The 24106-nt window shown below is 33.6% G+C and overlaps 1 protein-coding gene across 23 annotated transcripts in view; it reads left to right on the forward strand.

Annotated features, from left to right (window-relative positions):
- CCDC91 (coiled-coil domain containing 91) overlaps nucleotides 1-24106 on the forward strand; it is a 422422-nt gene that overhangs the window by 87109 nt on the left and 311207 nt on the right. For 12 of the 23 annotated variants that reach the window (XM_082352196.1, XM_082352199.1, XM_082352195.1 and 9 more), the window contains 3 exons: nucleotides 14576-14618; nucleotides 16667-16745; nucleotides 19998-20076. In XM_082352196.1, coding sequence (XP_082208322.1) covers nucleotides 14593-14618; nucleotides 16667-16745; nucleotides 19998-20076 — 184 coding nt within the window. In that variant the 5' untranslated portion in view covers nucleotides 14576-14592. Of the gene's footprint in view, nucleotides 1-14575; nucleotides 14619-16666; nucleotides 16746-19303; nucleotides 19344-19997; nucleotides 20077-24106 lie in introns of those variants that run through there. The other 11 variants (XM_082352212.1, XM_082352191.1, XM_082352211.1 and 8 more) reach the window with 4 other exon arrangements.

Genomic DNA, 24106 nt, shown 5'->3' on the forward strand with positions numbered 1-24106 from the left:
TATTTTAGGACATTTTGGTGGTTTCCATTTTTTGACTGTTAAAAACAAAGCTATGACAATTGTGTACAGATTTGTGTGTGGACATAAGTTTTCATTTCTTTGGGAAAAATGCCCAGAAGTACAATTGCTAGATCTTTTGGTAAGTGTATATTTAACTTTTAAAGAAACTGACAAATTATTTTCCAGAGTAGCTGTGTCATTTTATATTTCCACTATCAGTGTTTGAAAGATTTAGTTTCTCCACAGAATGGGAGAAAATATTTGCAAACTATATATCTGATAAGGAATTAATATCCAGAATATATAGACAGCTCCTAAAACTCAACAATAAAAAACAAACAAGTAGATTAAAAAACGGGCAAAGGTTTTGAGTAGACATTTTTCCAAAGAAGATGTACAGAATGCAATAAGCTCATGAAAAGATGCTCAACATCATTAATCATCAGGGAAATGCAAAATCAGTTGTAATGAGACACCACCTCACACCCATTAGGATGGCTACTATTAAAAAAAAAAAACCAGAAAATAATAAGTGTTGATGAAGATGTAGAGAAATTGGAACCCTTGAATGGGAATACAGAATGATACAGCTGTTGTGGAAAACAGTATGGCAGTTCCTCCGGAAATTAAAAGTAGTACCACATACTCTAACAATTCCACTTCAGGGTATATATTCAAAATAATTAAAAGCAGGGTCTTGAAAAGATACTCGTACACCCATGTTCACAGCAGTATTCTTCACAATAGCTAAGACATGGAAACAACCCAAATGTCCACTGACAGATGAATGGATAAGCAAAATGTGGTACTTACTTATAATGGAATATTATTCAGTCTTAAAAAGGAAGGGAATTCTGATATATGCTACAGCATGGAAGAGCATTGAGGACATTATGCTCTGTGAAATAAGCCAGTCACAAAAAGACAATTACTGTATTATTCCGCTTACATGAGGCACTTAGAGTAGTCAAAATCATGTAGACAGAAAATAGAGTGATGGTTGTCAAGGACTAGGGAGATGAGAATGGAGAGTTATTGTTTAATGGGTACAGAGTTTTAGTTTGCAAGATGAAAAGATGGATGATGGTGATTTCACAATAATATGAATCTACTTAATACTGCTGAACTGTACACTTAAGCATGGTTAAGATAGTTAATTTTATGTTGTATTTATTTTACCGTAATAAAAAAAACAACCATGATGATACTGTTAACAACTTTATGCAAACTGTTTTTTAAAGACTTAGAAGTAGACACATTTCTAGAAAAATATTACTTACAAAAAATGAGGGAGAAATTAAAAGTCTGAATCATCCTATAATTATAAGAAATTGAATCTTACCACAAAGAAAGCAACAAGTCCAGATGATTTGCTAAGCAAGTTTCTACCAAAATTTTAAGAAATAGGTTATTCCAATCTGATGCAATCTCTTTTTAATTAATAGAAAAAGAGGATGTTGCCCCACCTAGTTCTGAAAGTCCTACGTAACCCTGACATCTAAACCAGATGAAGGCATGACAAGAAATGAAAATTACAGATGTATTTCACTCATGAATGTAGCTGTAGAAATCTCAAACAAAATATTAGCAGATGGAAACCAACATTGTAAAAGAAGAAAAATGCTATCACAAAGTTGGGTTTTTTTCAGGTATGCAAGGATGGTTTACTATTGCATGATCTATAAATGTAAATGATGGCATTAATAGATTAAAAGAGACAAATCATATGGTAATGTCAGTAGGTAGAAAAAAAACATTTGATTATCAGTGTAAGTTCATGGTTAGGATACTTAATAAATTAGGAAAAGAGGGAGATTCTTTAACCTGTTGGGACTATTAACAAAAAAAACCAACAGTCATCAGCAAACATCTTTTTAAATGGAGAAATATTAAAAACATTCCCTTTAAAAACAGGAATGATATAGGCATGGATGTTATAACCCAATCTACTGTTTTTATTGCTACGTAACAAATCATCCCAAACTTAAGGGCATAAAACAACTATTTTATTATACTTATGGATTCTGAGGGTCAGGAACTGGGACACTGCAGAATAGGAAGGTTTGTTACTGCTCCACCCTTTCTAACGCCTCAGTGGGATGACTTAAACACTGGAAGTGGCTTGATAGCTAGAGCCTGGAATCATCTAGAAGTATCTTCATATATCTGGTGGTTTGATTCCAGTTGCTGGCTGGGAACTCAGGCAATCAGTTGGAAAATTTGCACGTGGCTTCTCCGTGTCATCTCTTCAAGTGGGCTGGCTTGACTTTTCTCATAACATGGTAGCTAGGTTACAAGTTGAACAATACAGGGACACAAGACAGAAGTTGCATTTTTATTACCTAACTGAGGAAGTCACACATGTTAATTCTGCTGTGCTGTGTTGGCTGTGGAAGTCATAACGATATACATAGGTTCAAAGGGTGAAGACAGAGACCTTACAGCTCACTGGAAGGAATATCATCGTTTCATTCTTAGGAGAATATGTGAGTTAGGAGGTATTTTTGATACTGTCTTTGAAAAGTATAATCACCACATTACCTCTTCTACGTAGCATTTTATTAGAGGACATAACCAGTGCTTTAAGATAAGAAAAAGAAATTAGAGAATAAGAATTGGAAAGAAATAAAACTGTTGTTATCTGGAGATAATATGATCATTTACATATAAAATCAAAAGATGTAGATAAATTATTAGATATGAGTTTAGCAAAGATGACTGGATATAAGATAAATATACAGAGTTTAATCATATTATACAACAGCAACAGACAACTAGAAAATATAAAAGAAGACATTAATGTATCATAGAATATCAGTATCTAAGAATAAATCTAACAGGAGATATATGCAAGACTTCTTTAGGGAAAATGGTAAGAGTTTATTAATAGGCATTAAAAAAAGATTAACCATGGTATATCTTAGTTATATAACATGTTTACGGACAGGATGGTTCAATATCATAGATTTCATTTCTACTGAAATAATTCAATAGCCAGAAACAGATCCACATATTTATGGAATTTTGGTATGTGATAAAGATGGCATATCAGATTAGTTAGGAAAGAAGTTACTATTCATTGAATGTAATTGGAAAAATTATCTGTTTGGCAAAAAAAAGAAAGAAAGAAATTGGATCTGTGGTTCTACCATATACAAAAATTAAACTGAAGATGGGTTAAGTACTTAAATATAAAATTTTAATTTTATTTGTAGAAAATACAGGTGTGTATATCTTTTTAAACCTAAGGATAGGAAAAGATTTAAAAGATAAGACTATAAACTGATTAGTTATTGTAACAATAGATTTAATTAACATTAAGAATTTTTGTTCATCAAAAGCTGCCTTAAAGAAAGTGAAAGACAGGTTATAAACTAGATGTTTACAATATACACAACTGACAATGATTAATATAAAAAAATCATACAACTCAAAAAGCACAAACAACACAGAAAAATAGTGAAAGACATAAATAGGTATTTGATAAAAGAGAAACTACATGTGATTAATAATCATATGAAGAAATTTCAACTTTGTTAACGATTGGGGAAATCAAATGAAGTACACAATGAGATACCATTTAAAACCAAATGTTGGAAAGTATGTGGCTTTACAATACTTTCATATGTTGCTTCTGCAAGTAGAATTCGAGCAACCATTTTGGAAAATAGTTTTTCATTATCTTGTGGAGCTAAACATAGACAAACCTTAAAACCCAGTGATTTTACTTATAGACATACACCCAAGAGAAATTCTGTGTATATACAAAAGTAGATGTGTTGGAGAATGTTCATAGCAGTTCTGTTTTCAGTAACAAAATATTGTAAGCCACACAACTGTCTACTGACAGGAAAGTGACTGAATAAACTGAGGTATATTATAGTAGTCAAAAGAATGAATGGCAGCTAAAATGATATTAGCAACATAATATTATGTGAAAAAGTTAAGTTCCCTAAATTTATGTCATGGGATATTCTTTAAGAATAGTTAAAATAAAAATAATCTGCTTTTTTTGTAGTATAGATAAAATGGAACTTCATTAACTTGAAAGCAAAGAATGATGAAAAATAAATTTAGGATTGTGAGTCGAGAGGTCCAAGGAGGGGTTATGTGTAATTTCTTGTTTGGATCTTCAGTTTTATGCTTGGTGGTGGGTTTTCATATCCTAATTTTATTTAAAAAAAAAAAAAAAAAAAGAATAAACAATTAAAAAACCCCCCAGACGCCTTGAGGCAGGAGTATGATTGATAGGGAGGATACATGTAGCTAGAACAAAGTGAGTCAGGGGGAGTTATAGTTGAGGTCAGAGAGACACTTGGGGGCCTCTAATTATGTCTAGTAAAAGAGTAAACAAATTCTTAATCAAGAGTGTAAAGCTGTCTATGGTTAAAGTATCTGAACACTGAGACACTGAGTTTATAATTTCACTATTATCTACCTAAGAGTGTCATGCTTATTGTATCAGAACAACCATGTTCCAGTTAGATGAGATTATCAGATATATCTGTCCAGATAAATGAGACCTCACTATAAATAGAAAAAAAATAGACGAGCATATAACACTATGGAAGATATGAAACACTTTATTAGAGAAAATTATATTTGTGATCTTCTGCACTTTATAAAGTTGTCAACACTGATTTTACTGTGTTGTTAACTAACACTTTTCTCTATTGCTTGTTGTATAGAGTACCCTCATAATATTGCCTTAATATTGTGATGTAATTGTAGGCTTTTTTACAGGATACATTTTAACTTCTAATCATTAGTGCCAATGCAATTCACAACTTTGTCTTCATGTTTGCTTTGCTTACATGGTGAGGCTCCAAAGTTTGTGTCCCATGGAGGCATGGATTTGTCACTCTTGTTTTGAAAGATTTGGAGTTGAGATTGATATGATGATAGTTTTAGAGTTTAAAACTTAATTGTTTTAGAAAGAGTTACCCAGTGTGATGAACGGATTGAAGAGAAAAGTGACTGAAAGTGAGTTCTGGTAATTTTCCAGAAATAGTGGTAGATATTTGAATCACAAGGATGGTCACCAGAGGAGAAAGGAAAGAGGAGCGAGGAAACTAATACAGGACTGAATGACATACCTGGCTATAGTGTAAAGTGTAAAAGGTAACACATAGTTTCTGCATTCTGGATAGATTAAAGAATGATAATACTATTGACCGAAAATAACAGATTTAGAATAGAAAGTCTTTTGTGAAGAAGAAAGGAAGTTTATTTTAGCCATAGAATAATATATTTAGAGGATCTCATAATACAGTAATAATAATGATTGCAGTTTATGGATATGCTACAGATGAGGATGGTAGGAACAGCTAGGTTACACAGATTCGTTAGTTCATGTTAAGAATTTTGACTGCATCCAAAAAATGATGAGGAGCCATTGAAAAATTTTAAATAGATGAGTCTTTAGAAGAATCACTTGGGTAGTGGAGTGGAGGATGGAATAGAAAGGAGCAAACTGGAAGCAGAGAACTATTTTGAAGGCTGATACTATAAACCAGATGAAAGATAAAGGTGCCTTAACTAGGAAGAAAGTATTGGTGATTGAGTACATGCATTCTAGAAGTATTTAGGACATAGGATTTGGTGACTGATTGGATGTGTGGAGTGAGAGAAGGAGGACGCAAGGATGACTCCAGGTTTTTGTCTTGGTCAACTGTGTTGTAGATGGCAGTACCAATCACTGGGTAAAGGAATCCTAGAGGAAGAGTTAATTTGAGGTTGATGGGAGAGATCTTGAGTTCAGTTTTGATTGTATTGAATTTGAAGTACCTGTTAGATGAAAGAGAAACTAGTCAATTGTCTGTTGGGTTTATGGATCTGAAGCTCAGGAGATGGATCTGAACTAGAGATTCCTTAACTTGTTTGTAAATGAATCTGAAGGAATGAATGAGGTAATATAGAGAGTTTATTTGAAATGAGATAAAAAGAGGGGCTAGATTGGAGCACTTAGAACACTAACATTTAAAGGGTAGGTAGAAGAAGAACCTGTAAGGGGGATTGGGAAGAAGCAGTCAGAGAAATAGGAAGAAAGGGAAGAAGTATGGTTGTTTTGCAAACCACGGATTGAGAGTGTTTTGAGAAGGAAAGCCTGGTCAAATGCTGTTAGTGTTCAAATAAGACAAGGAATTGAAAGTGTCTTTTTGCATTTAGTGAAAAGGAAGTAATTGGTTGCAGGCATGGGCTGTAAGAATAGAGCATCTATGATGTTGAGTTGTGAAAAGGAGAGGGCTGTGGTTGGAGAAGAATGTAGTTGAGGATGGTTTTGCTTTTGTTTTTGTTTTGTTTCATTTTTAAAGATGTAGGACATAGAACATGTTTCAGTGTTAATAGGAAGGAGCCAAATAAAAGGGGAAAGTTGAATATTTAATAAAGAGAGGGAATGGTTGAGAGAGCCAGGTCTCAGAGCACAGATGAGGAATTAGCCCTAAGTAGGTGGAGGGATTCCTTTTTTTCTTGTGAGCAGAATGAAGTGGAATAGTTGGGTATAGCTGCTGGTAACTATAGTTTTGGTAGAAAAAAGTTAAGGGCCTTCCCTTAAAATGCCTTTTGTTTTCTCTGTTTAGCAGGAGGCTTGGCCATGTGCTTTGATTACTGAAAGGAATAGACAGGTTGGAAGTTTGAGGAGAGCGGAAAATCTTTGAAATAGCTTCGGAGAATGAGGGAAGGAGGCTCAATTAGAGAAAAAGTGGGTGTGGTAGGCTGCACTGTGGACCAGGTTGAAGATGGGAAACCTGCATTTTATAGTGAATCCTTTGATACTTCTCAGCAGAAGACAGGCAGTTGGGTATTGTTGGTGGTTCTTTGTGGGAGCTGTTATCTCTTGCCTTGTAACCACTCCAGATTCTGAAGCTATTGAGATGTAGAACCAAGAGTCATAGGAATCAGAAAAGTGGCTCTAGTCTTAAAAGTTTAATGTAAATGTGGCATGGACTGAGGCTGAAATGAGGTCTCCTGCAAGTTCTCTCCTGAATTAAACATACCCGTAAGCTAAAAAACATATCTTCATACTAAGAAAATGAAGTTTTTCTTTGGTGAGCTTTTCTTATGGGAGCTGGACCAGAGGAAGATTATATTGTTTATGGGCACAAAGTTCCCAGTGAGGAACCCAAAGAACTTGTACTGTGCATGCATGCTGACCTGTATACATTAACCTCACCTGTAGAGAACATATGGATGTCCTGCTCTCATCGTTCTTCTTATTTTTTTCCTAGAGAGAAGTAAAGAAGGTAGAGAAAGGGACTATAGTATTTCTTTAGTCTTGTTTCCTTCTATCCAGAGAAGGCCTTTGTCCTTTTTTAAAATGTGAGAAGAGGTGATGTATGCACCCCTTAAGATTCATTGAGGGTTGAGATTTTGCCAGATAGAAGGAGTGTAATTCACAGAGTGAGAATTTTGAATTGACATCAGGATAACCATATGAAAATATTTATTATTTGGTTGGGAATATATGACTGGCCCCAATGAGGTGGTTAATTCTGGAAAATTTGGGTAAAGCATTAAGATTGAGAGTGAGATATGATCAGAAGACCATCAGCTGAGGGAAAGATTGCTGTTAAGGAGTTGGAGGAGGTAGAAGAATTAACCAGGTTGGAAAGTAGATTAAGTATTTGGAGAATCTAAGTGCTTTTTATTCCTCATCTGCTGGGACATGTTAATTTCCTGAATGAAGGTTGGCAAACACAAAGACTTAATTGATAGCACAGATGAAAATTACATAAAAGAAAATGTTTAGTTATTAGAATTAGTTCTGGTTGGGGTGTTTTCCTATCTCATCATTTATGAGTAGAATATTTTTCAGGTAGTGAATATACATCTCAGTTATTTTTTTTTAACTTGTGATTATATTTTGCCATTGGCAGTATTATTTATAGTATGGTAATAATTCTGCAATTTGGCTTCATATAGGAAGTTTCAAAATTATCATTAGCCACGATAATAATTGGATAAGAGAGTGGAGTGTGGCACTATAATTTCTTTTAAGATATAGACTCTCAGGCTCATGCCTTAATAAAGGTAGAGCTGTTTTAGTGCTCAAACTCCAATGTATTTTTCTTGGAGAAATAAGAGGAAAAGGGAAGTTACGGAGGAGCTATTAGTAACTCATTTGCTTTCATTCAGTCATTTATTCCAAAAGCATTGATTCAAAAATATTTTTTGAGCTCCTAATATGTGCTAGGAACTACATAGTTCAAGGTCCTAGGGAGTAAAAAGAAAGGTTAAGAAATGGTCCTTACATTACCTTGGAAGAGCTATGGAAATTCAGGTAAACAAATAATTTCCTTGAACAGATAAGCTTGAAATTCTGATTTTATATGATTAGACTCTTCCTTTTAGTTCAATCTTAACGACTGTTCATTTTTAACCTTAACTAAGGGTATGTGTGTGTCTGTCTGTGTTTATATGTATTTCCTTTGTTATGTTTCCTCTTACCAATTTATATTTGCTTCAGACTGTCTGAAAAAAAAAAATCACCTGTCTGTTGCTTCTAGGAAACATGGCATGAAATAGTCTCAAATGGAAAAATATTGTGATTATGAGGATGTTGGTGAGCCAGTAGTTTTCCAGATGGGATAGCGATTGAATTAAATGCTGAATGGACAGTGTTAACTAGTAAGGCACTTCGGGCTAATTGAATAATCTGGATAATCTTTGGAGATTGTCTTTTCTGAAGTCAGTTACCTAAATTGTCTGTTTCTCTGTTTGGTGTTTTTTGCATTTTGTTTTGAGCAACTTTGGTGTCTAAGATACACTTTTACATTTCGTATAAATACTTATAATATGGGAACATGTTATAAAGGAGACTAACATGACACATTTTCATTTATTCACTGATTAAATGCTAATTTAAAACATTTAAGCCTTCTTTTATAGTTTGTTCTGAAAAAAAAAAACTTACCTTGAGCTTTCTTTTTCAGAGTAGTATTTTGATGGAAATAATGGGTAGCTGATTCATTGTGCCATGATGTTTTTTATGCTGTCGTTAAAAAAATTCAGTTATGCGTGACCACAGTTTAAAGTTGTAAAAGGCTTGTTATGACCCACAGCCATCTCCTAATGCCCTCTATTCTTTTCCAGCCTCTCCATTTCTTGCTTTCTAGAAGCAAGATGTTCAGCATATATAGCTGATTCTTTTAGTGTTTACCAGTGAATCACAAAATAACATGTTTATTATTGCTACTTCTCGATTTTTAAATTTCATACCCATTGTCTTTCCATTATGGAAGATGAGGCTTTAACTGTCTTTTACCAGCCCCGCTGCCTCATACCACATCCTTCATCTTCTTTCTCTTACCTCCCCAATATGGTTATATTATAATTTTGGTGCAGTTAGTTATTCATTGTTTACATTATTATGACCATGCCAATACTATTCACAGCTGAAAAATATAGTATATAATGTTTACTTTTCCTGTCCAACACATTATTTTCTCACTGTTTTCTTTTGGTTAATTTTCTAATCACTAATTCAAGCCTAAATTTTCCCCCAGTTGTTTAATATTACTCTTATGACGGTAAAACAGAGACAGTCTATTAATTTCATTTCCTTGAATACATCTCCCAGGAGCTTTCTGCTCTGCTCCAATTTAGACTGGTTGCTCTCTCTTCTTGTTACATAGATGTCTTGGGAACTCACTTCATTTTTTCTGGGAGAATTCCCTTTGCCTTTCACTTTAGTTGGATTTCCTTTTTCCTAATCCTATGTCTTCCTCATGTCTTATTCCTTTGGTTTACTCCATAGAGTGGGAATTTTTTTTGAGACTTTGCTGGTGTGAATATGCCTTATGCCTCCCTCAACTTGATTATTTGTTGGTTTGGCTGATTATAAAGTTCTGTGCTGTAGAATTACCCTCACAATTTTAGAAGCATTGCTTCATTGTTTTTTGCCTTCCAGTGATACTCTTGTTAAGTCTAATGCCATTACATATATTCTTTATCCTTTGTATAAAACCTATTTTATCTCTTTAGAAGCTTGTAGGATCTTCTCTTTTTCTCTACTGTGACTTAGTGTGGGTTTTTACTTCTATTTTCTTAGATACATGAGGAACCATTAAATCTGTAAATTGTATACTTTAGTTTTAGAAAATTTCTTTTATTATTATTTTGTTGATGATTTCTTATCTTTTGTTTTCTCTGTTCTGTCTTTCTAGAATTCCTAATAATTAAATATTACATATTCTAGACTGGATCTTGTAATTTTCTTATATTTTTACTCTGATTTTCCATTTCTTTTTCTTTTATACTCTTCTTTTTAAAGGAGATTTTTCTCAGCTCTATTACCCAACCTGAAGTTTTTCATTTCTTTAATCATTTTTAATTTCAAGACCTTGGTCTTGTTTTACACCCTCCCCCCCCGCCAAAAAAAATTAAAGCTTCTTGTTCTTATTTCATGAATGCCCTGTCTTCTGTTCTCAACTCTCTGAAGGTATTAGTTATAGTTTTTATTTTTTAGAAAAATTTCTCTCCTATGTAGTCTTTGTTTATTCCATTTTTTTGGTCTCTATTTTTCATGTTAGATACTTTCTTCATATCTTTGATCGTCCTTGGCAGTCTGCTCATCTGTAAGAGTGAGATACTAATAATAAAGTAGCATACACTTACATAATGATTAAAGTGTGTCAGACATTGTTCTAAGTGCTTCATCTATTTTAACTTATTTAATCCTCATAATGACTTTAGGAATTGGTTACCATTGTTATTATTCCTTTCTGACAGATGAGGAAACTGAGTCTAAAATGTTAAACAACTTGCACAGTGTAACACGGTAGGTAAGTGGCAGAGCTAGGATTTGAGTCCAGGCACCCTGACTCCATTGTCCCTTCTTTTAACCATTATACTTACTTTGTCTCTTATTGAAATAAGGAGCAAATTGGAAATTCTGTGTGTGTGGGTAGGGTTTGTCAAAGTAGTGTTACCTGAGTGAGCTGTTTCTTTGTGGAACTTCTGATGAGGTTCTTTTTCATGGGTTGATTAGATTCACTAGAGAAGAATCTTCTAATTTGCTGTTCAGAGGTTGAAGCCTGGCAAGTGGCAGTTTGGTTGCCAAGTGGTGAAAGAAGACTGAGGAATGCGTCTCAAAATTTAATACAACTTTGACTTAGTCACCTGTCTCTGGTCTTCCAATCCAGAGATTCTTGGTTTTACCCTGTCCAAGGAATAAACCTTCAGTTTTCTTCTGTGATGAGGAATTGTAAATTGCCCAGTTGTGCAGATTCTGGGAGGGGATCTTGGAATATATCTGACTGTGACTCTTATTTTGAGTCTCATCTTTACCCAACTTTCAGTGCTGACCATTCTTGAGCCTTTTGTGGTTTCTGTGATGTAAACGTGATTGATTCTCATTTTCCCCACTGGTAGTGTAAGGTTCATCTTCCTTGTATTTGCTTTCAGTTTTTTTTTTTTTTTTTTTTTTTGCAGTTTTTTTCATTTTACCTACTCTTTGACCCTGTGTTTATGTGAAAGCAAACAATCAAATCTTTGCTTGCTATCTTTTAGGAAAAGACTTGAAAAAGATGGGTGTTCTTCATGTGCCATTTAAAATTCTCTGCTAAGCCTCTTGAAATAAATCTCAAATGTCTCCTTTTACCTGAAGCATTTCATGGTGCTCCAACTAGACATTTCACCTTCTGAAAATCTTTTTCTCCCTCCTTGGATTTTTTTTCTTCTTTCGTTAAGACCCTTTTATATTTCATGTTATATTTGCATGCTTTTCTTGCACACTGCCCTCCCCTCCACACCAGGCCGTAACTCCTTGAGGACCTTGAGTGATCTCTTCTATAGAGTTGCTTAATAAAAATGTTACATTAAGTGTTGTGTATATGTTTTTCTTGGGAAATATCAGCAATATATTGAATACTGAGGATAGTTAAGGAGGGAATTAATATAATAGTGCAACAGAAGAGATTAAATTCAGATGTAAAGAAGCCTGAGAATTGTTAACCCTAGATATTATGAAATCTTTCAACATAACAAAGTATACATCTCACCCCCTGCCATGACACAAAAGAACGAACTGCATGATCTGTCAATTTTTTGGCCAGGCTCATGATTCTATAACTTAGATGACAGATATATTTGGCATTGCTATATTATATTTGCAGTTTAATGGGATAATGTTAAATGCTAGAAATCTTCTAAAAGGTTTACAAATGCACGGTAGATAAAACAGTGTGCTCAATGTATTGGACTAGCTAAATCCATAAAGAAGCCCACATTTGTAATATTTCCTTTTAAAAACTAATTTTTAGTTTTTGTATTTTGTAAAATTGATTTTTACAAATCAGTGTTGTTAATTTTGCTTCCTCCTGCTCTTTAAAATGTTCAGAAGGAAACAGAAACTATTTCAGAATTTGAAACTAAATTATTCAGAGAAAGGCTATTGCTTTAAAATAAAAATGTTTATTTCTCTAGTACTGTATTTTAAGAAACTCAGGACACATTTGTCTTTTAAAATATATTAATATTTCTTTGAAAATAAAGTACAGGAAGACTAATCTGCATTTTAATATGTAATAGTTGCTGGGGTATGGAAAGCATCCATGGTCACTAATACGTTCTTTTGTAGAGCTAAATCACTACTTAGGAAACTGATGGTATTTGGTTCATTACCACAGGCAAACAAGCTGAAATGATTGTTAGGCATGGGTATTTGTTTTTGTTTTCAAATTTCCTGGCACCTTACAAATAACTTATTGGGATATGACTTACGAAAACACACATAGAAGCATTACTCTAAAAATTCCATTATTTTGAAACCATGTTATTTGGGTACAGTGTTTGTAGATGCTAAAAATATCTTTTAATTGTCTCCTGAGATTCGTGGGACACATGTGGAACACACAAACTTGGTGTTTATAGTTTGACTCGGTTAATTCTCAGTATCTATATCACTCTTCTTTCATAATTTCTTCGTGAAAAATGTAATCACATACAGATTTCTATTCGCTTGCAACACAGAATTAATGTGAATTCCATTTCAAACTAACCACCATCAAAAGTTTCTGAAAGTCTGGTTTATATTTTTTAAGTGTATGTGGATGAGTTGCTTAGCTTTGATTTTTGGAGAAGTACATCTTTTAAAAATTTTTCAACAGATTGTTAAATTGTGGGTAATGGTGACAGTACTGGTGTCATATTCTGATTAATTTAATGTAGTCCCTTTTTATAATGTGTTTCTGCCTACATATTCCTTATAGTGTCATTACCTACTGAGTTTCTGTGAAAATAAACTTTCTTTGCCTATTAAAACAAAGCAATCCTTGAGATTGTTTTTTACTGTTTATTTTTCTTTGACTGTCTTTGAGTTTTAGGTTTGAAGGCATTAGTATTAATTTTAGTGACAAGGCAAAGCATGGCTGTAGATAACTACTGCTTTATAACTCAAAGCAAAATGCCTTAGAAAATACCTTTAGAATTAGAGCTTAGCATATGATTTAATTTGCTTAGCTGTTTTTTTTTTTTTTTTTTTAGAAGTTGGAGAAGATTGTTTTTCTGTAATCAAGTCCATTTAGTATTACTGGGTCAAGAACACTATAATTAATATTTGAATATGTTCACTTTTGAAAGATAGAAAAGGAAACCAGTTATTGAACAGAGTATCACTTCACAATTTATTGTGAATTTATTTTTTGTTTTACTGTATATCACCTACCTATTACTCATTTTACCTTTCCAGGTTTTTTAGTTCTTTCACTGTTTGTTAGATAAAAGCATCTCCTTCTTATTCTTTCTTTCTTTCTTTTTCTTTTTTTTTTAAAAGCCCAGGCACTCATGGTTTTATCCTTTTATTTTTATGATGTGCATTAGGACAAAATAAAGCATGTATTATCCCACTGCTTGTGTCTCTTACATACTTTAAGGGTAAAGAAGAGAGGTATTCTGGATATTCGCTTGTGTTTTTCTCTTTCCTGGTCTCCATGAATACATGACTTGATTTATCTTGATCAGCCTAGTAACTTGCTCCACATTTTTCCAAAAGTGCAAAGCAGTTTCAGCTAAAAATACACATATCAAAATGCTCCAGAAGTTGTGGCCACAGCTCAAAAATGCTGATCAATTTTGAAAATCTAAATCAACCTCGGCCATGAAACCGAGGGAAGAACCTTTGTGGTGTGGGACAGATTTCCAAAAATTCACCACAGTCCTGTTCTTAACTGGAGTTTGTGCTGATGTTGCCAGACAACTGAGGAATAGATGCAAAAAGCAGGAAGCATTATTGAATTGAGCCCTAGTGCCAATTTGGGAAAAGCAAATTAAAATGTAAAAGAATATTTTTCCACTCCTGGCGTCTCAACATAAAATGGCAAAATACATGGTTGCTGAAAAAGTCACAGGAATTGTTAATTTTGCCAGAATGGCTAATTTTGCCAAAAAACCTCAGTCTTTTTGTGTTAAAAATACATATGCATATAGTTAAAGTACATTTTTTAACCCAAATGAAATAGTTTTAATTTATAAATCAAAAAAAAAATCAAAATGTATATATACCTTTAAGTGAGAGAAGTGTTTTGACATAAATGACTGTGTGTGTGGGCTTGTTTCAATGTCTTCTGTTTTTCAGGTGCACTTAAAGAATGGATGATGATGATTTTGGTGGTTTTGAGGTATGTGCTGTTATTTACCTTACTTTGCTTATGTAATTGTTTTAATTTTGTGGGATTATAACCGAGTATACTAAATGTATTATTTATCATTGGTGTTCATGATTCTTTCTTGATCATTTTGAATATAACTCTGGAATAAAAAAATGAAATCAAGAAAAATTAAAATATATTCCCTCTGAAAGTTAAAACTGATTTATTGTTATTGAACACTTGGTCATGACCATAAGAATGGTTTAAATTGAGGTAGTTAAGTACTACTAGTGGAAGCAGTAAAGAAGAAGTTTGAGAAATTGTCTGCAGATGATTTTGCTGGGATACATGTCTGTTAGGAAATACTTGTGAGATGAGGGATGAGTATTGAAGATCTGTCACATATTTTCATGCTTACACCTGTAATGAGTTGATTTAGTATATTAAGTACACGGCCTTTTGGTGGCTTATAGAGCTAATTAGTATGTTTGCACTGTTGGATTATTCTCTTAGGTTTTAGTTGGATGCTTTGTAAGGAAATTGTTAGCTGAAGAAGCACTGTCTTTTCCTTAATCCTTTTCAGTGTGTGTTCATTTTATTGAAATATTTTGTAACCCAGTTATTTTTATGGAGCCAGTATAGTCTTGCATGAAAATCTCTGGATTAGGAGTCAGGATGCCTGAGCTCAAGTCCTGGAACTACCATCAAGTGAGCTCTGTGATTTTTGCTTTTTTTTTTTCTAAGAAAGACCTTTACCTAATTTGGAACTTGGTGAAAAGGAGATTGTTAGAGATAGGGACTGTAATTAATGATGTTAATAAGAGAAATGAGATATTAAGTATATATCCAGTGCTCTGAATGTCATGAAAGAATAGTGTGCATTTAGGTTAGGATCATTTTCTCTTCTGTTGATCTTTAATAGCTGTTAATATGGAGATATTTAGAATATGAACGTACCTGTTTTCTTCATTTCATCTAACACTGTGTTTTGTTTAGCACATTTGTATATTTCCTGTATTTGCTTTAGTATTTTGGGTTTTGTTGGGTGACTGAATCTTATTTATGTTACTGAATCTTATTATGTTACTTGATTTATTATATCAGAGAAAAAAGAGTAGATAGTGTTCCTTAGAGTAACAGTTATACTTCAATGTATATTCAGTGGATCTATTCCTTTTAATATTATATAGGTACAAAGTTAACCAGCCATTCCAATTTAATTATGGTTGTTAGGGTTCTTTCTTTCTGCATCCTGTTATAGAAATATGGAAGGTCTCTATCCTTGGGTATATAAACCATGTTTATTTGTCATAGTTTGTGGAGAGTAGCTACTGTATTCTACGTCACTTAGCTCCTGTGGCAGATTGCCCTAATTGACTTCTCCTTGGCTGACAACTCAATGCAGAATCCAAATAGAAATTCTGGCTCTTTTTTTCAATGATAATTTTGCTGTGACCTGAACACTTAAGAGAGAGAAAACTCTGCACTCTTACCCACAAACTCAGCATTCAGTAATTGACTGCCTCATAGTTTTAAAACTGTTTAATAGGAGGCTTTAATTTAAATGTCAGCTTTAGGAATTCTCTAAATGTTGAATGCTAGTAAGTTCAGCTGGTAGATTATTCAAGGATATGGATGAACCCTATTTCTTTAGATTGATCTCTTTTTGGTCTTGTGATAATTAATGAAAAAGATTTAGTCTCTAGACTTTTGAAGAAAAATGGTGTATTTTTCTTATTTACATAGGTAAACGCTGTGGTAGTTAGTTTAGAATACTTAAAGTTCACAAATGAAAATGTGATTAAGGATATATGAAATTAAATTTCATTGGCAGGAGATATACTTGAGAAAGGAAGGAAGAGTTTTACTCAAAGATATAGAGCACAGACACTGGGGGTAGTGACTAGTAGTGGGGGGTGGTAGCACTGAAGACTGAAAAGCAATTGAGTATTCAGAGGAAATTTGAAAATGTGTGGGGTATTACAGAGAATTACATTTGCAGAATTGGGAGGCTTGATTGCTTACATAGCGTTTATACTTTTCAGATTTTCTAAAATAATTTTGCCTTTGTTTTATAGGCTGCAGAGATTTTTGCTGGTGGAAATGGTGAAACCCAAACTACATCTCCTGCCATTCCTTGGGCTGCTTTTCCTACAGGTACTACTATAGAGTAACTAGGAATATTTTTTTCTTATTCAACATTTCTGTTTTGCTTTCTTTTGAAAGCCCCTTTCCTACCTTTGCACTTTGCCTTCTTTGATCTGAAAAATGGAATGACCCAAATTTAACATAGTTTTTTTCCATAACAAATTATGGATTGCGTAACAAATTCTGCAATGGTGGCTTGAGGCATGATTCCAAAAATGATATCATGAACATTAAATAAAATTAAAGTACAATTGACATTTCCAAATTTGTCTTTGTTTTAGGAAGGTGAGGTGCCAACTAATTTTTTTAGAGTGTCCATTTCATTAATTAAAGACTCCTTCTTCTTAATATTCTAAAAATATTATAAAAATGATTTGTCATCCCCAACAGTATTTAAATTTAGAAGTTTTTCTACAGGAAAATCATTCAAAAGTATTAAGAATTAAGCCATCCAGGAAATTAAATACAAAAATAAATTCCATTATTGCGAGGTATTTTATGGAAGACCTAATGTTCAGTATTAATATAATTCTGTCTAAATAATACTTTGCATTTTCTTTTTGTTCTGCCAAATCATTGTATAGTCAGGAGTCGAAGATGAAAATATCATTCTTCAACAGCTCTGCCTCATCTTAGATTATTAGAGTTATTCATTCTACAAATATTTTTCCAACACTTATTATGCATGAGATACTGTGCGGACATGTCCTTTACTTCAAGGGCAGGCACATACATATTTGTAATATGAAGCAGATTTGTGATTTGGGAAGAATGATGATTTCGTCATCCATTCGTTTAGCAAATGTTACTTCATGCCTGGTATGAGTCAAGTACTGTCCTTGAAGCTGCGTATATATCATTGATCAGGGCTTTGAAGGATGCATATAATTTCAATAGGCAGAGATTGGAATGGGGAAAGATTCTGAAGGGAGAAAAATGCTTGGAATAAAGGTGTAGATGTGGGAAAGAGGATGGCACCATTAGGATGCCCATTCTTTTTGAAGGCTTTGTATGTGTTGTTTCCTTTGCCAAGAATTGCTCACCTTGCTTCCCACTGCCACTATCTTCCACTCCCTTATCATATAAACTCGTGTTTGTTTTATGTGTCGTTTCTTACTTTAATGTTTCTTTTTCTGGGAAGCCTTCCCAGAGAACCTTCTCACATCTATGTGCACCTATTTTCTGGCTTTCATGTTAGACTGTAAGTTTTGTAAGGTACTATGTCTGTTTTTCCTATTGTTATGTCTTAAATGCTGAACATAGTGCCTGGCTTATAGTTGGCCCTCAGTAAATTTTGTAGAAAGAATAAAGAAAAAACGAATTAATGAATGAGTGAGTGAATCAGTAACTGAATAAATGACTAGACTAGGGTGACAATGGGAGTGGATAGGAAGACTTGAGATAGTGATATTTATATGATGGTTTAGGATTTTCAGTGTGCTATTATGTTTTGTTTATTGTAGGTAGGGCAACTACATTATTCCTGTCATACAGATGATGAAATGACAGTTTATAAAAAGTTTTGGAGCTTGATACAGATAACTATGTTTAGGAGTGAAAGTTATACTTTCAGATTCTATCTCAGTTTATTTTCAATAACTCTGTTTTTTGAAAAAAGCATCAGCAGGACTATCTGACTGACTGGCTGTGAGGGTGAAGGAGGAGTCAAAATTGATTTTTAATGTTACAAACCTCGGTTCTGGAAGGATGGTATTACCATGAACAGAAATAGAGAATTTAAAAGAGTTGGTTTGGGGCAGTATGAGGCCTTAATGAATTTGTCTTAGACATGACTATTTAAAGTACCTAGAGTTCAGAGAAAGGTGGGCTGGACTTCTCTGTTTGGGAGTTTTTCCATTGATATGACAGTTGAAGTTGTAGGAGATCACTGGGGGAAACAACATGTAGAGATAATAGCCTTAAGTAGAGGAATTTGGATGTCCATAGTTAGAGAACAGGAGGAAGAAAAAGAGACCAGAGACTTGAGAGAGAAGGAGAGTAGGGGCTACTGCAACACAGACATAAGGAGTAGAACATTTCAAAGAAGGCATGGTTGCTGATGTCAAAGGCTGTAGGGAGGTCAGTGAGATTTGAGACTGAGAAAAACCCACAGACAGTCCTAAATGTCCTTGAAGGAAATGGTTTCAGCAGAGTAGAAGTTGAAGCCAGATTGGACTTCTTTACTTTGCATGAAAGCAGGAGGAGTGTTTGTTTTCCTATAGTTATTGTGGCAGTGTATTAAAGCATTGTATATTGTGAGCAACTTATTATTATATGTCACATCTCTATATATCTGTATATTTGTAGGTCAAGTCCTCAAAGCCTAATGAACTAGAATTAAAGAATAACCCCTCTAGTGTACACACACACACACACACACACACACACACACACACATACATTGTCTCTCCCTCACTGGAAAAAATCAGACCTGAAGAAAGTACTCTTTTTGGATTTCCTCAGTGACTTGCAGAAGTGAAGGAAAACAGATCTGGCCAAGAGCTGAAGTTAATGGCATGTTAGGTGTTTGCTCAGCGAAAGCAATCTTTCTCCTTTGTTGAATATAGTTTGTCTTCCTCTGGCTGCTGGATTCTGCCTCTGGTTCAGGTATTTTGAAATTGTTTAGATAAGAGTGATGTGAACAAGCTGATTAGTGTAACAATTTAATCATTTCCGCACTAAATCCAGAAAAGATAGGAACTCTTTAAGAGATCTAAAGCAGATTCTTTCCAGTTTAAGAAGACTAGTATTCTCCTTTTGTCTGTTTTTCTACCTATACTCTAGCTGTCTATAATCTATATGAAAAATATTTTTAAGAGATGACTATTAGCCAAATTTTACCACAGCATAAAATCCAAGAAGATTATTCAGAAACATTTGGTTTAAATTTTTAAAGTGCTTTGGGGAGAATAGAAATGTTCATTCTTGGGGTTAGGATAAATGATTGTGTTAAGTACGGAGTGTAGTGGCTTAGTGTGCCTAGTGATTATCCTGCTTTAGGGCTGGTGGTTAGTTGGAGGATGATTTCATAATAGCAACTGGGATAATTTGTCTCTCAGAATGTCTGTTTTTAGCATTCAATACTGTTAATGAATTGAGGTACCTTGGGACGTGCATTTTTCTGTAATATTAGCATCACTTATGTAGTGGGAACTTTTAAAATACCAGATTATTTGCAATGCTGATAATGAAATTAAAAAATTGCCAGTCAGAATAAGTGAAATGCTCTTGTTGGTTCTTTACACAAATTATTGTCTCTAGGCCCCGCCCTCATCAGAGGTGTGGCATCTAACTTATGATATGTATCTCTACACTTCCTTTATCAAAGGAGTTGGAGAATGTAAGTGATGAATGAATATGAAATTATGAATCTCCTTTTTTCCTCTTTCCTTTACTCTCAATAAAAGTGTGATGATTATTATTTCATTTCAGTGAAAGCTACTCGATGAGAAGAATTGCCTCAATCATTTTCCTCCCTATTTCGTAGCCTTACCCTCTAGCTTGTCTCCATGGCTATTGTTTGAAGCCTGTGAGCCAAACTGTGATCTACATTGTTTCTAGATGATGTCTGTTCCTATCTGTTTGCCATTGCTTCTGGTTGTCACACCTTCCCTCAACTCCAGTCTGCTTACTTGAGTCTTATTTTTTCTTTTAAGAAAAAACATAGTGTTTTCACTGTTTGTTCCATATCTCATAATTGCTCCCTCTTCTGAGCTACTGTATCATTTTTTTCTGCACCATGTGCTTGGCATTTAGCTTATGCCAATTTGTATTTTTTAAAAATTGTGGTAAAATACATATAACATAAAATTTACCATATTAATTAGTTCTTTATTAATTAATTTTTTAATTGGAGTATAGTTTATTTACAATGTTATATTAATTTCTGCTGTACAGCAAAGTCAGTTATACATATACACATATCCACTCTTTTTTAGATTCTTTTCCCATATAAGTCATTACACAGTATTGAATAGAGTTCCCTGTGCTATACAGTAGGTTCTTATTAGTTATCTATTTTATGTATGATAGAGTATTTTATATATAGTATGTAAATATATGTATTATATGTATAGTATTTTATATATAGTCAATCCCAATCTCCCATTTATCCTGCCCCCCCACCATATTAATCAGTTTTAAGTGTACAATTCAGTATTTTTAATTATATTCACATTGTTGTGCAACTAATCTCTAGAACATTTTCATTTGTAAAACTGAAACTCTATAGCCATTAAACAATAACTATCCAATTCCCCCTCCCCCTGTACCTGGCAACTATCATTCTACTTTCTACCTCTATGAATTTGACTACTCTGGATATCTCATATAAATAGAATCATCCAGTATTTTTCTTTTTGTGATTGGTTTATTTTACTTAGCATGATATTCTCAAGGTTCATCCATGTTGTAGCATGTGTCAGAATTTCCTGCCTTTCCTAGCCTGAATAATATTGTATGTACAGACCACATTTTGTTTATCTGTTCGTTCATCCGTGGACACTTGGGTTGCTTCCTTTGGCCACTGTAAATAATGCTGCTATGAACATTGGTGTACTAATTTGTATTTTTAAAGATATGATTTTATCAGTATGACTTCCATCTCTGCATGTCTACTTTAGTCTAAGCCTTGGAGGGCAGAGACCATGTTTTAAACCTTTTTGAATCATAAGTACCTAGTATAACATTGTGCCTTGCTAATCAGTAATTGTTTCTTGATAATTAATAGAGCAGATTTACTTTCAAGTAACTCTTTTTGCTTATTTTAATCTTTTGAGGGTATTTAAATAGTTTTTTAATCACAAGTTAGAGGAAGGCAAACTTAAGCTTTCTTTAAAAATTATAGTAATCTTGGAAATCTTAGATAATTATTCAAAGATGGCTAAGAAGCTATTTTCTCTAGGGCTCAGTTAACTTTCCTGGTCATTCCCAATTCAGACAAATAACCTGAGGATAATGGTTAGTAAGAGTAGTCACAGATTCTCAGAAAGAGAGAACAGCTATTTTGCTATATTTTTCTAATTTTTTCCCTGGTCCTACAGTGTGTCGGCAGATAACAGTAGAGGACAGCAGAGTTTAGACTAAATTTTAGTTCAAAATATTAGGAGTCTAGAAGCAGCAATAATAGTATCCAGTTCTTTTATCTCCTTTTTAAAATATTATTCTTCTAAACACTTTTCCCAAAGAAAAATCATTCCAGATTTTGCATAGCATAAGATATCAGGAAGTTTTTGTATTTGCTTCTCATAGAACTATATTTTTTAGAAAAAAAATTTTTTTTGGCCAAGAAGTCTCTTGTTTTTTCAAAATCATTCTCAAACAATTAACTATCTTTTGTAAATTTTTATAAAACTGGTAATACTCTGCCTTTTAGGAAACTAACTTTTTGAAATGAATGTCTATCTTCTGATATACACGTGTTTATGTACATACAAATGCAAATGTATATATATATATATCAGAATGTAGACATAGATAGATAGATATTCTCATTTCTTCCTTTTTCTCCACTTTTACCTTCCAGTGCAAGTTATCTTTCCTACCATACCCTTTTGAAGGAAGGACTCTATCTTTACTTGACCTTATTAGACTGTTAGTCTTAGTTTGGCTTTAGTACATTTTTGATTATGTTTTCTGATTGCAGCAGACCCAAAGTTTCAGAATCCATGATATTTATTTAAATTAATTATTTAGCTTGTTTGTTCATTCATTCACTAATTCACTCATTTATCACATGTTTGAAAATATACTGTGTATCAGACACTAAGTGCCATGTGCTGTGGACCAACTTATGCCACTTTTGTGATACCGTATGAAACGTGTCATCTCAAATGACAAGGTGTCTCATGAAATGTAATGTTAATACTAGCAAGTACTTTTATCAATAACTTTAGTTTCAAATCTGTGATAGAGGTTGCATGAAAAGTATATTAGGTCAGAAAGTGTTGTCATGTTGCCATTGTATACAGTGTGGGTGGTGCTGTTTTAGAGGCAAATGACTGTTCACTTTTTACTTTAAACTGTATAAATATAAATTGCCTAGAAGGCGAGGTGGGAGGCAAAACCTTGAATACTGTCCTTTCCAATATGTTTCTAAGTTCCTTGCAGCACTACACAGACCACATTAGACTGCATTGACCATCAAAGGGAAAAACAAGTGGTCCAGATAGATACTTTAATCCAAATTAGCTCCTTCAAAACAGCTTATATAGAGGGCAAACTAAACTGTCTTTTCACAAGCCGACCCTTTAGAAGGAATAATGGGAACTGGACCAGCAGATGTTGAACCAAATAACTTAGATGTGGTTCACTTTGCATCTGGAGCTATTTGCATACAAAGCCAACAGGAAAGTTCAAACATTTTTCTCAAGACATTGGCAGAGAGAAACCTGGAAGACAGATGCCTTTTTGATTTCATGGTTCAGTTTTTCCATTCTCCATTCTCCTGGCCAGGAAAACCTAGGACAACAAACCGGCCATTTTATTAATATCCCATTACTCTCCTTGCTAACCCTGTTTTTCCAGTAGAATCTGTTACACATCTATAAGAGCTCAGAACCTGAGTCCACACATTTTGTTTGAGAAAAAATTGTGATTTTTTTTTTCAGATTAATCTGTGGTTCTGTACATAGGGGTAGTAAACATTAACTGAATTCATTGGTCTGATCTATATTTGAGGTAAAATTTGAAGGTGACTTACTCCATATTCACATACTGTATTATAATAGGCAGTATAGGTAATGTTTGAGAACTTTTGTCGCTTCTACTTTGTATCTACATTGGACATTTTTTGCCGGGACATAAACTGGATTTCCATTGTAGTCTAATAATTTTGTAATATTATCACACTGGGTATTTGAATGGAAGATTGCCAGATAGCTTCTTTTTGCTGCTTCTTGTATTTTTTTCTTACCTCCCAGATTTTTAACTCACCTTTATTTTTTCTGTAGCCAGTTTTTATAAATGATGACTAAGATGGTAACTTCTATAAAGCTGTGAGTTATGGCTGTACATGTAAGTATCAGTCCTTATGTGGGTTTTCAGTAATTTATGACAATTTCTGTCTTCATTAATGCATATAATAGGAAATATATTAGTGATATTTATTATGACTTTGAAGATTAGGTTTGTAATGTGGTTTAGAATCAAATATCTCTGACTGTGGAATGAGGAGTTCTGGTTTTTGCCTTCAACTAACTGTGTAACTTCTCTGAAACTCAATTATTTAATCTGTAAATTGAAGGGCTAGACGATATCTAAGCGTTCTTCCAGATTTTGAGTTCCAAGTTTATTTGTAGATTTTTTTCTGATTACAATGTCTGTAATATGAATAGCTTCCACTAGGTGAATCATGGTACCTCATTTTAACT

Source organism: Balaenoptera borealis, assembly GCF_965194805.1.
Source record: "Balaenoptera borealis genome assembly, chromosome: 13".
In the NCBI taxonomy this organism is placed as follows: Eukaryota; Metazoa; Chordata; class Mammalia; order Artiodactyla; family Balaenopteridae; genus Balaenoptera; species Balaenoptera borealis.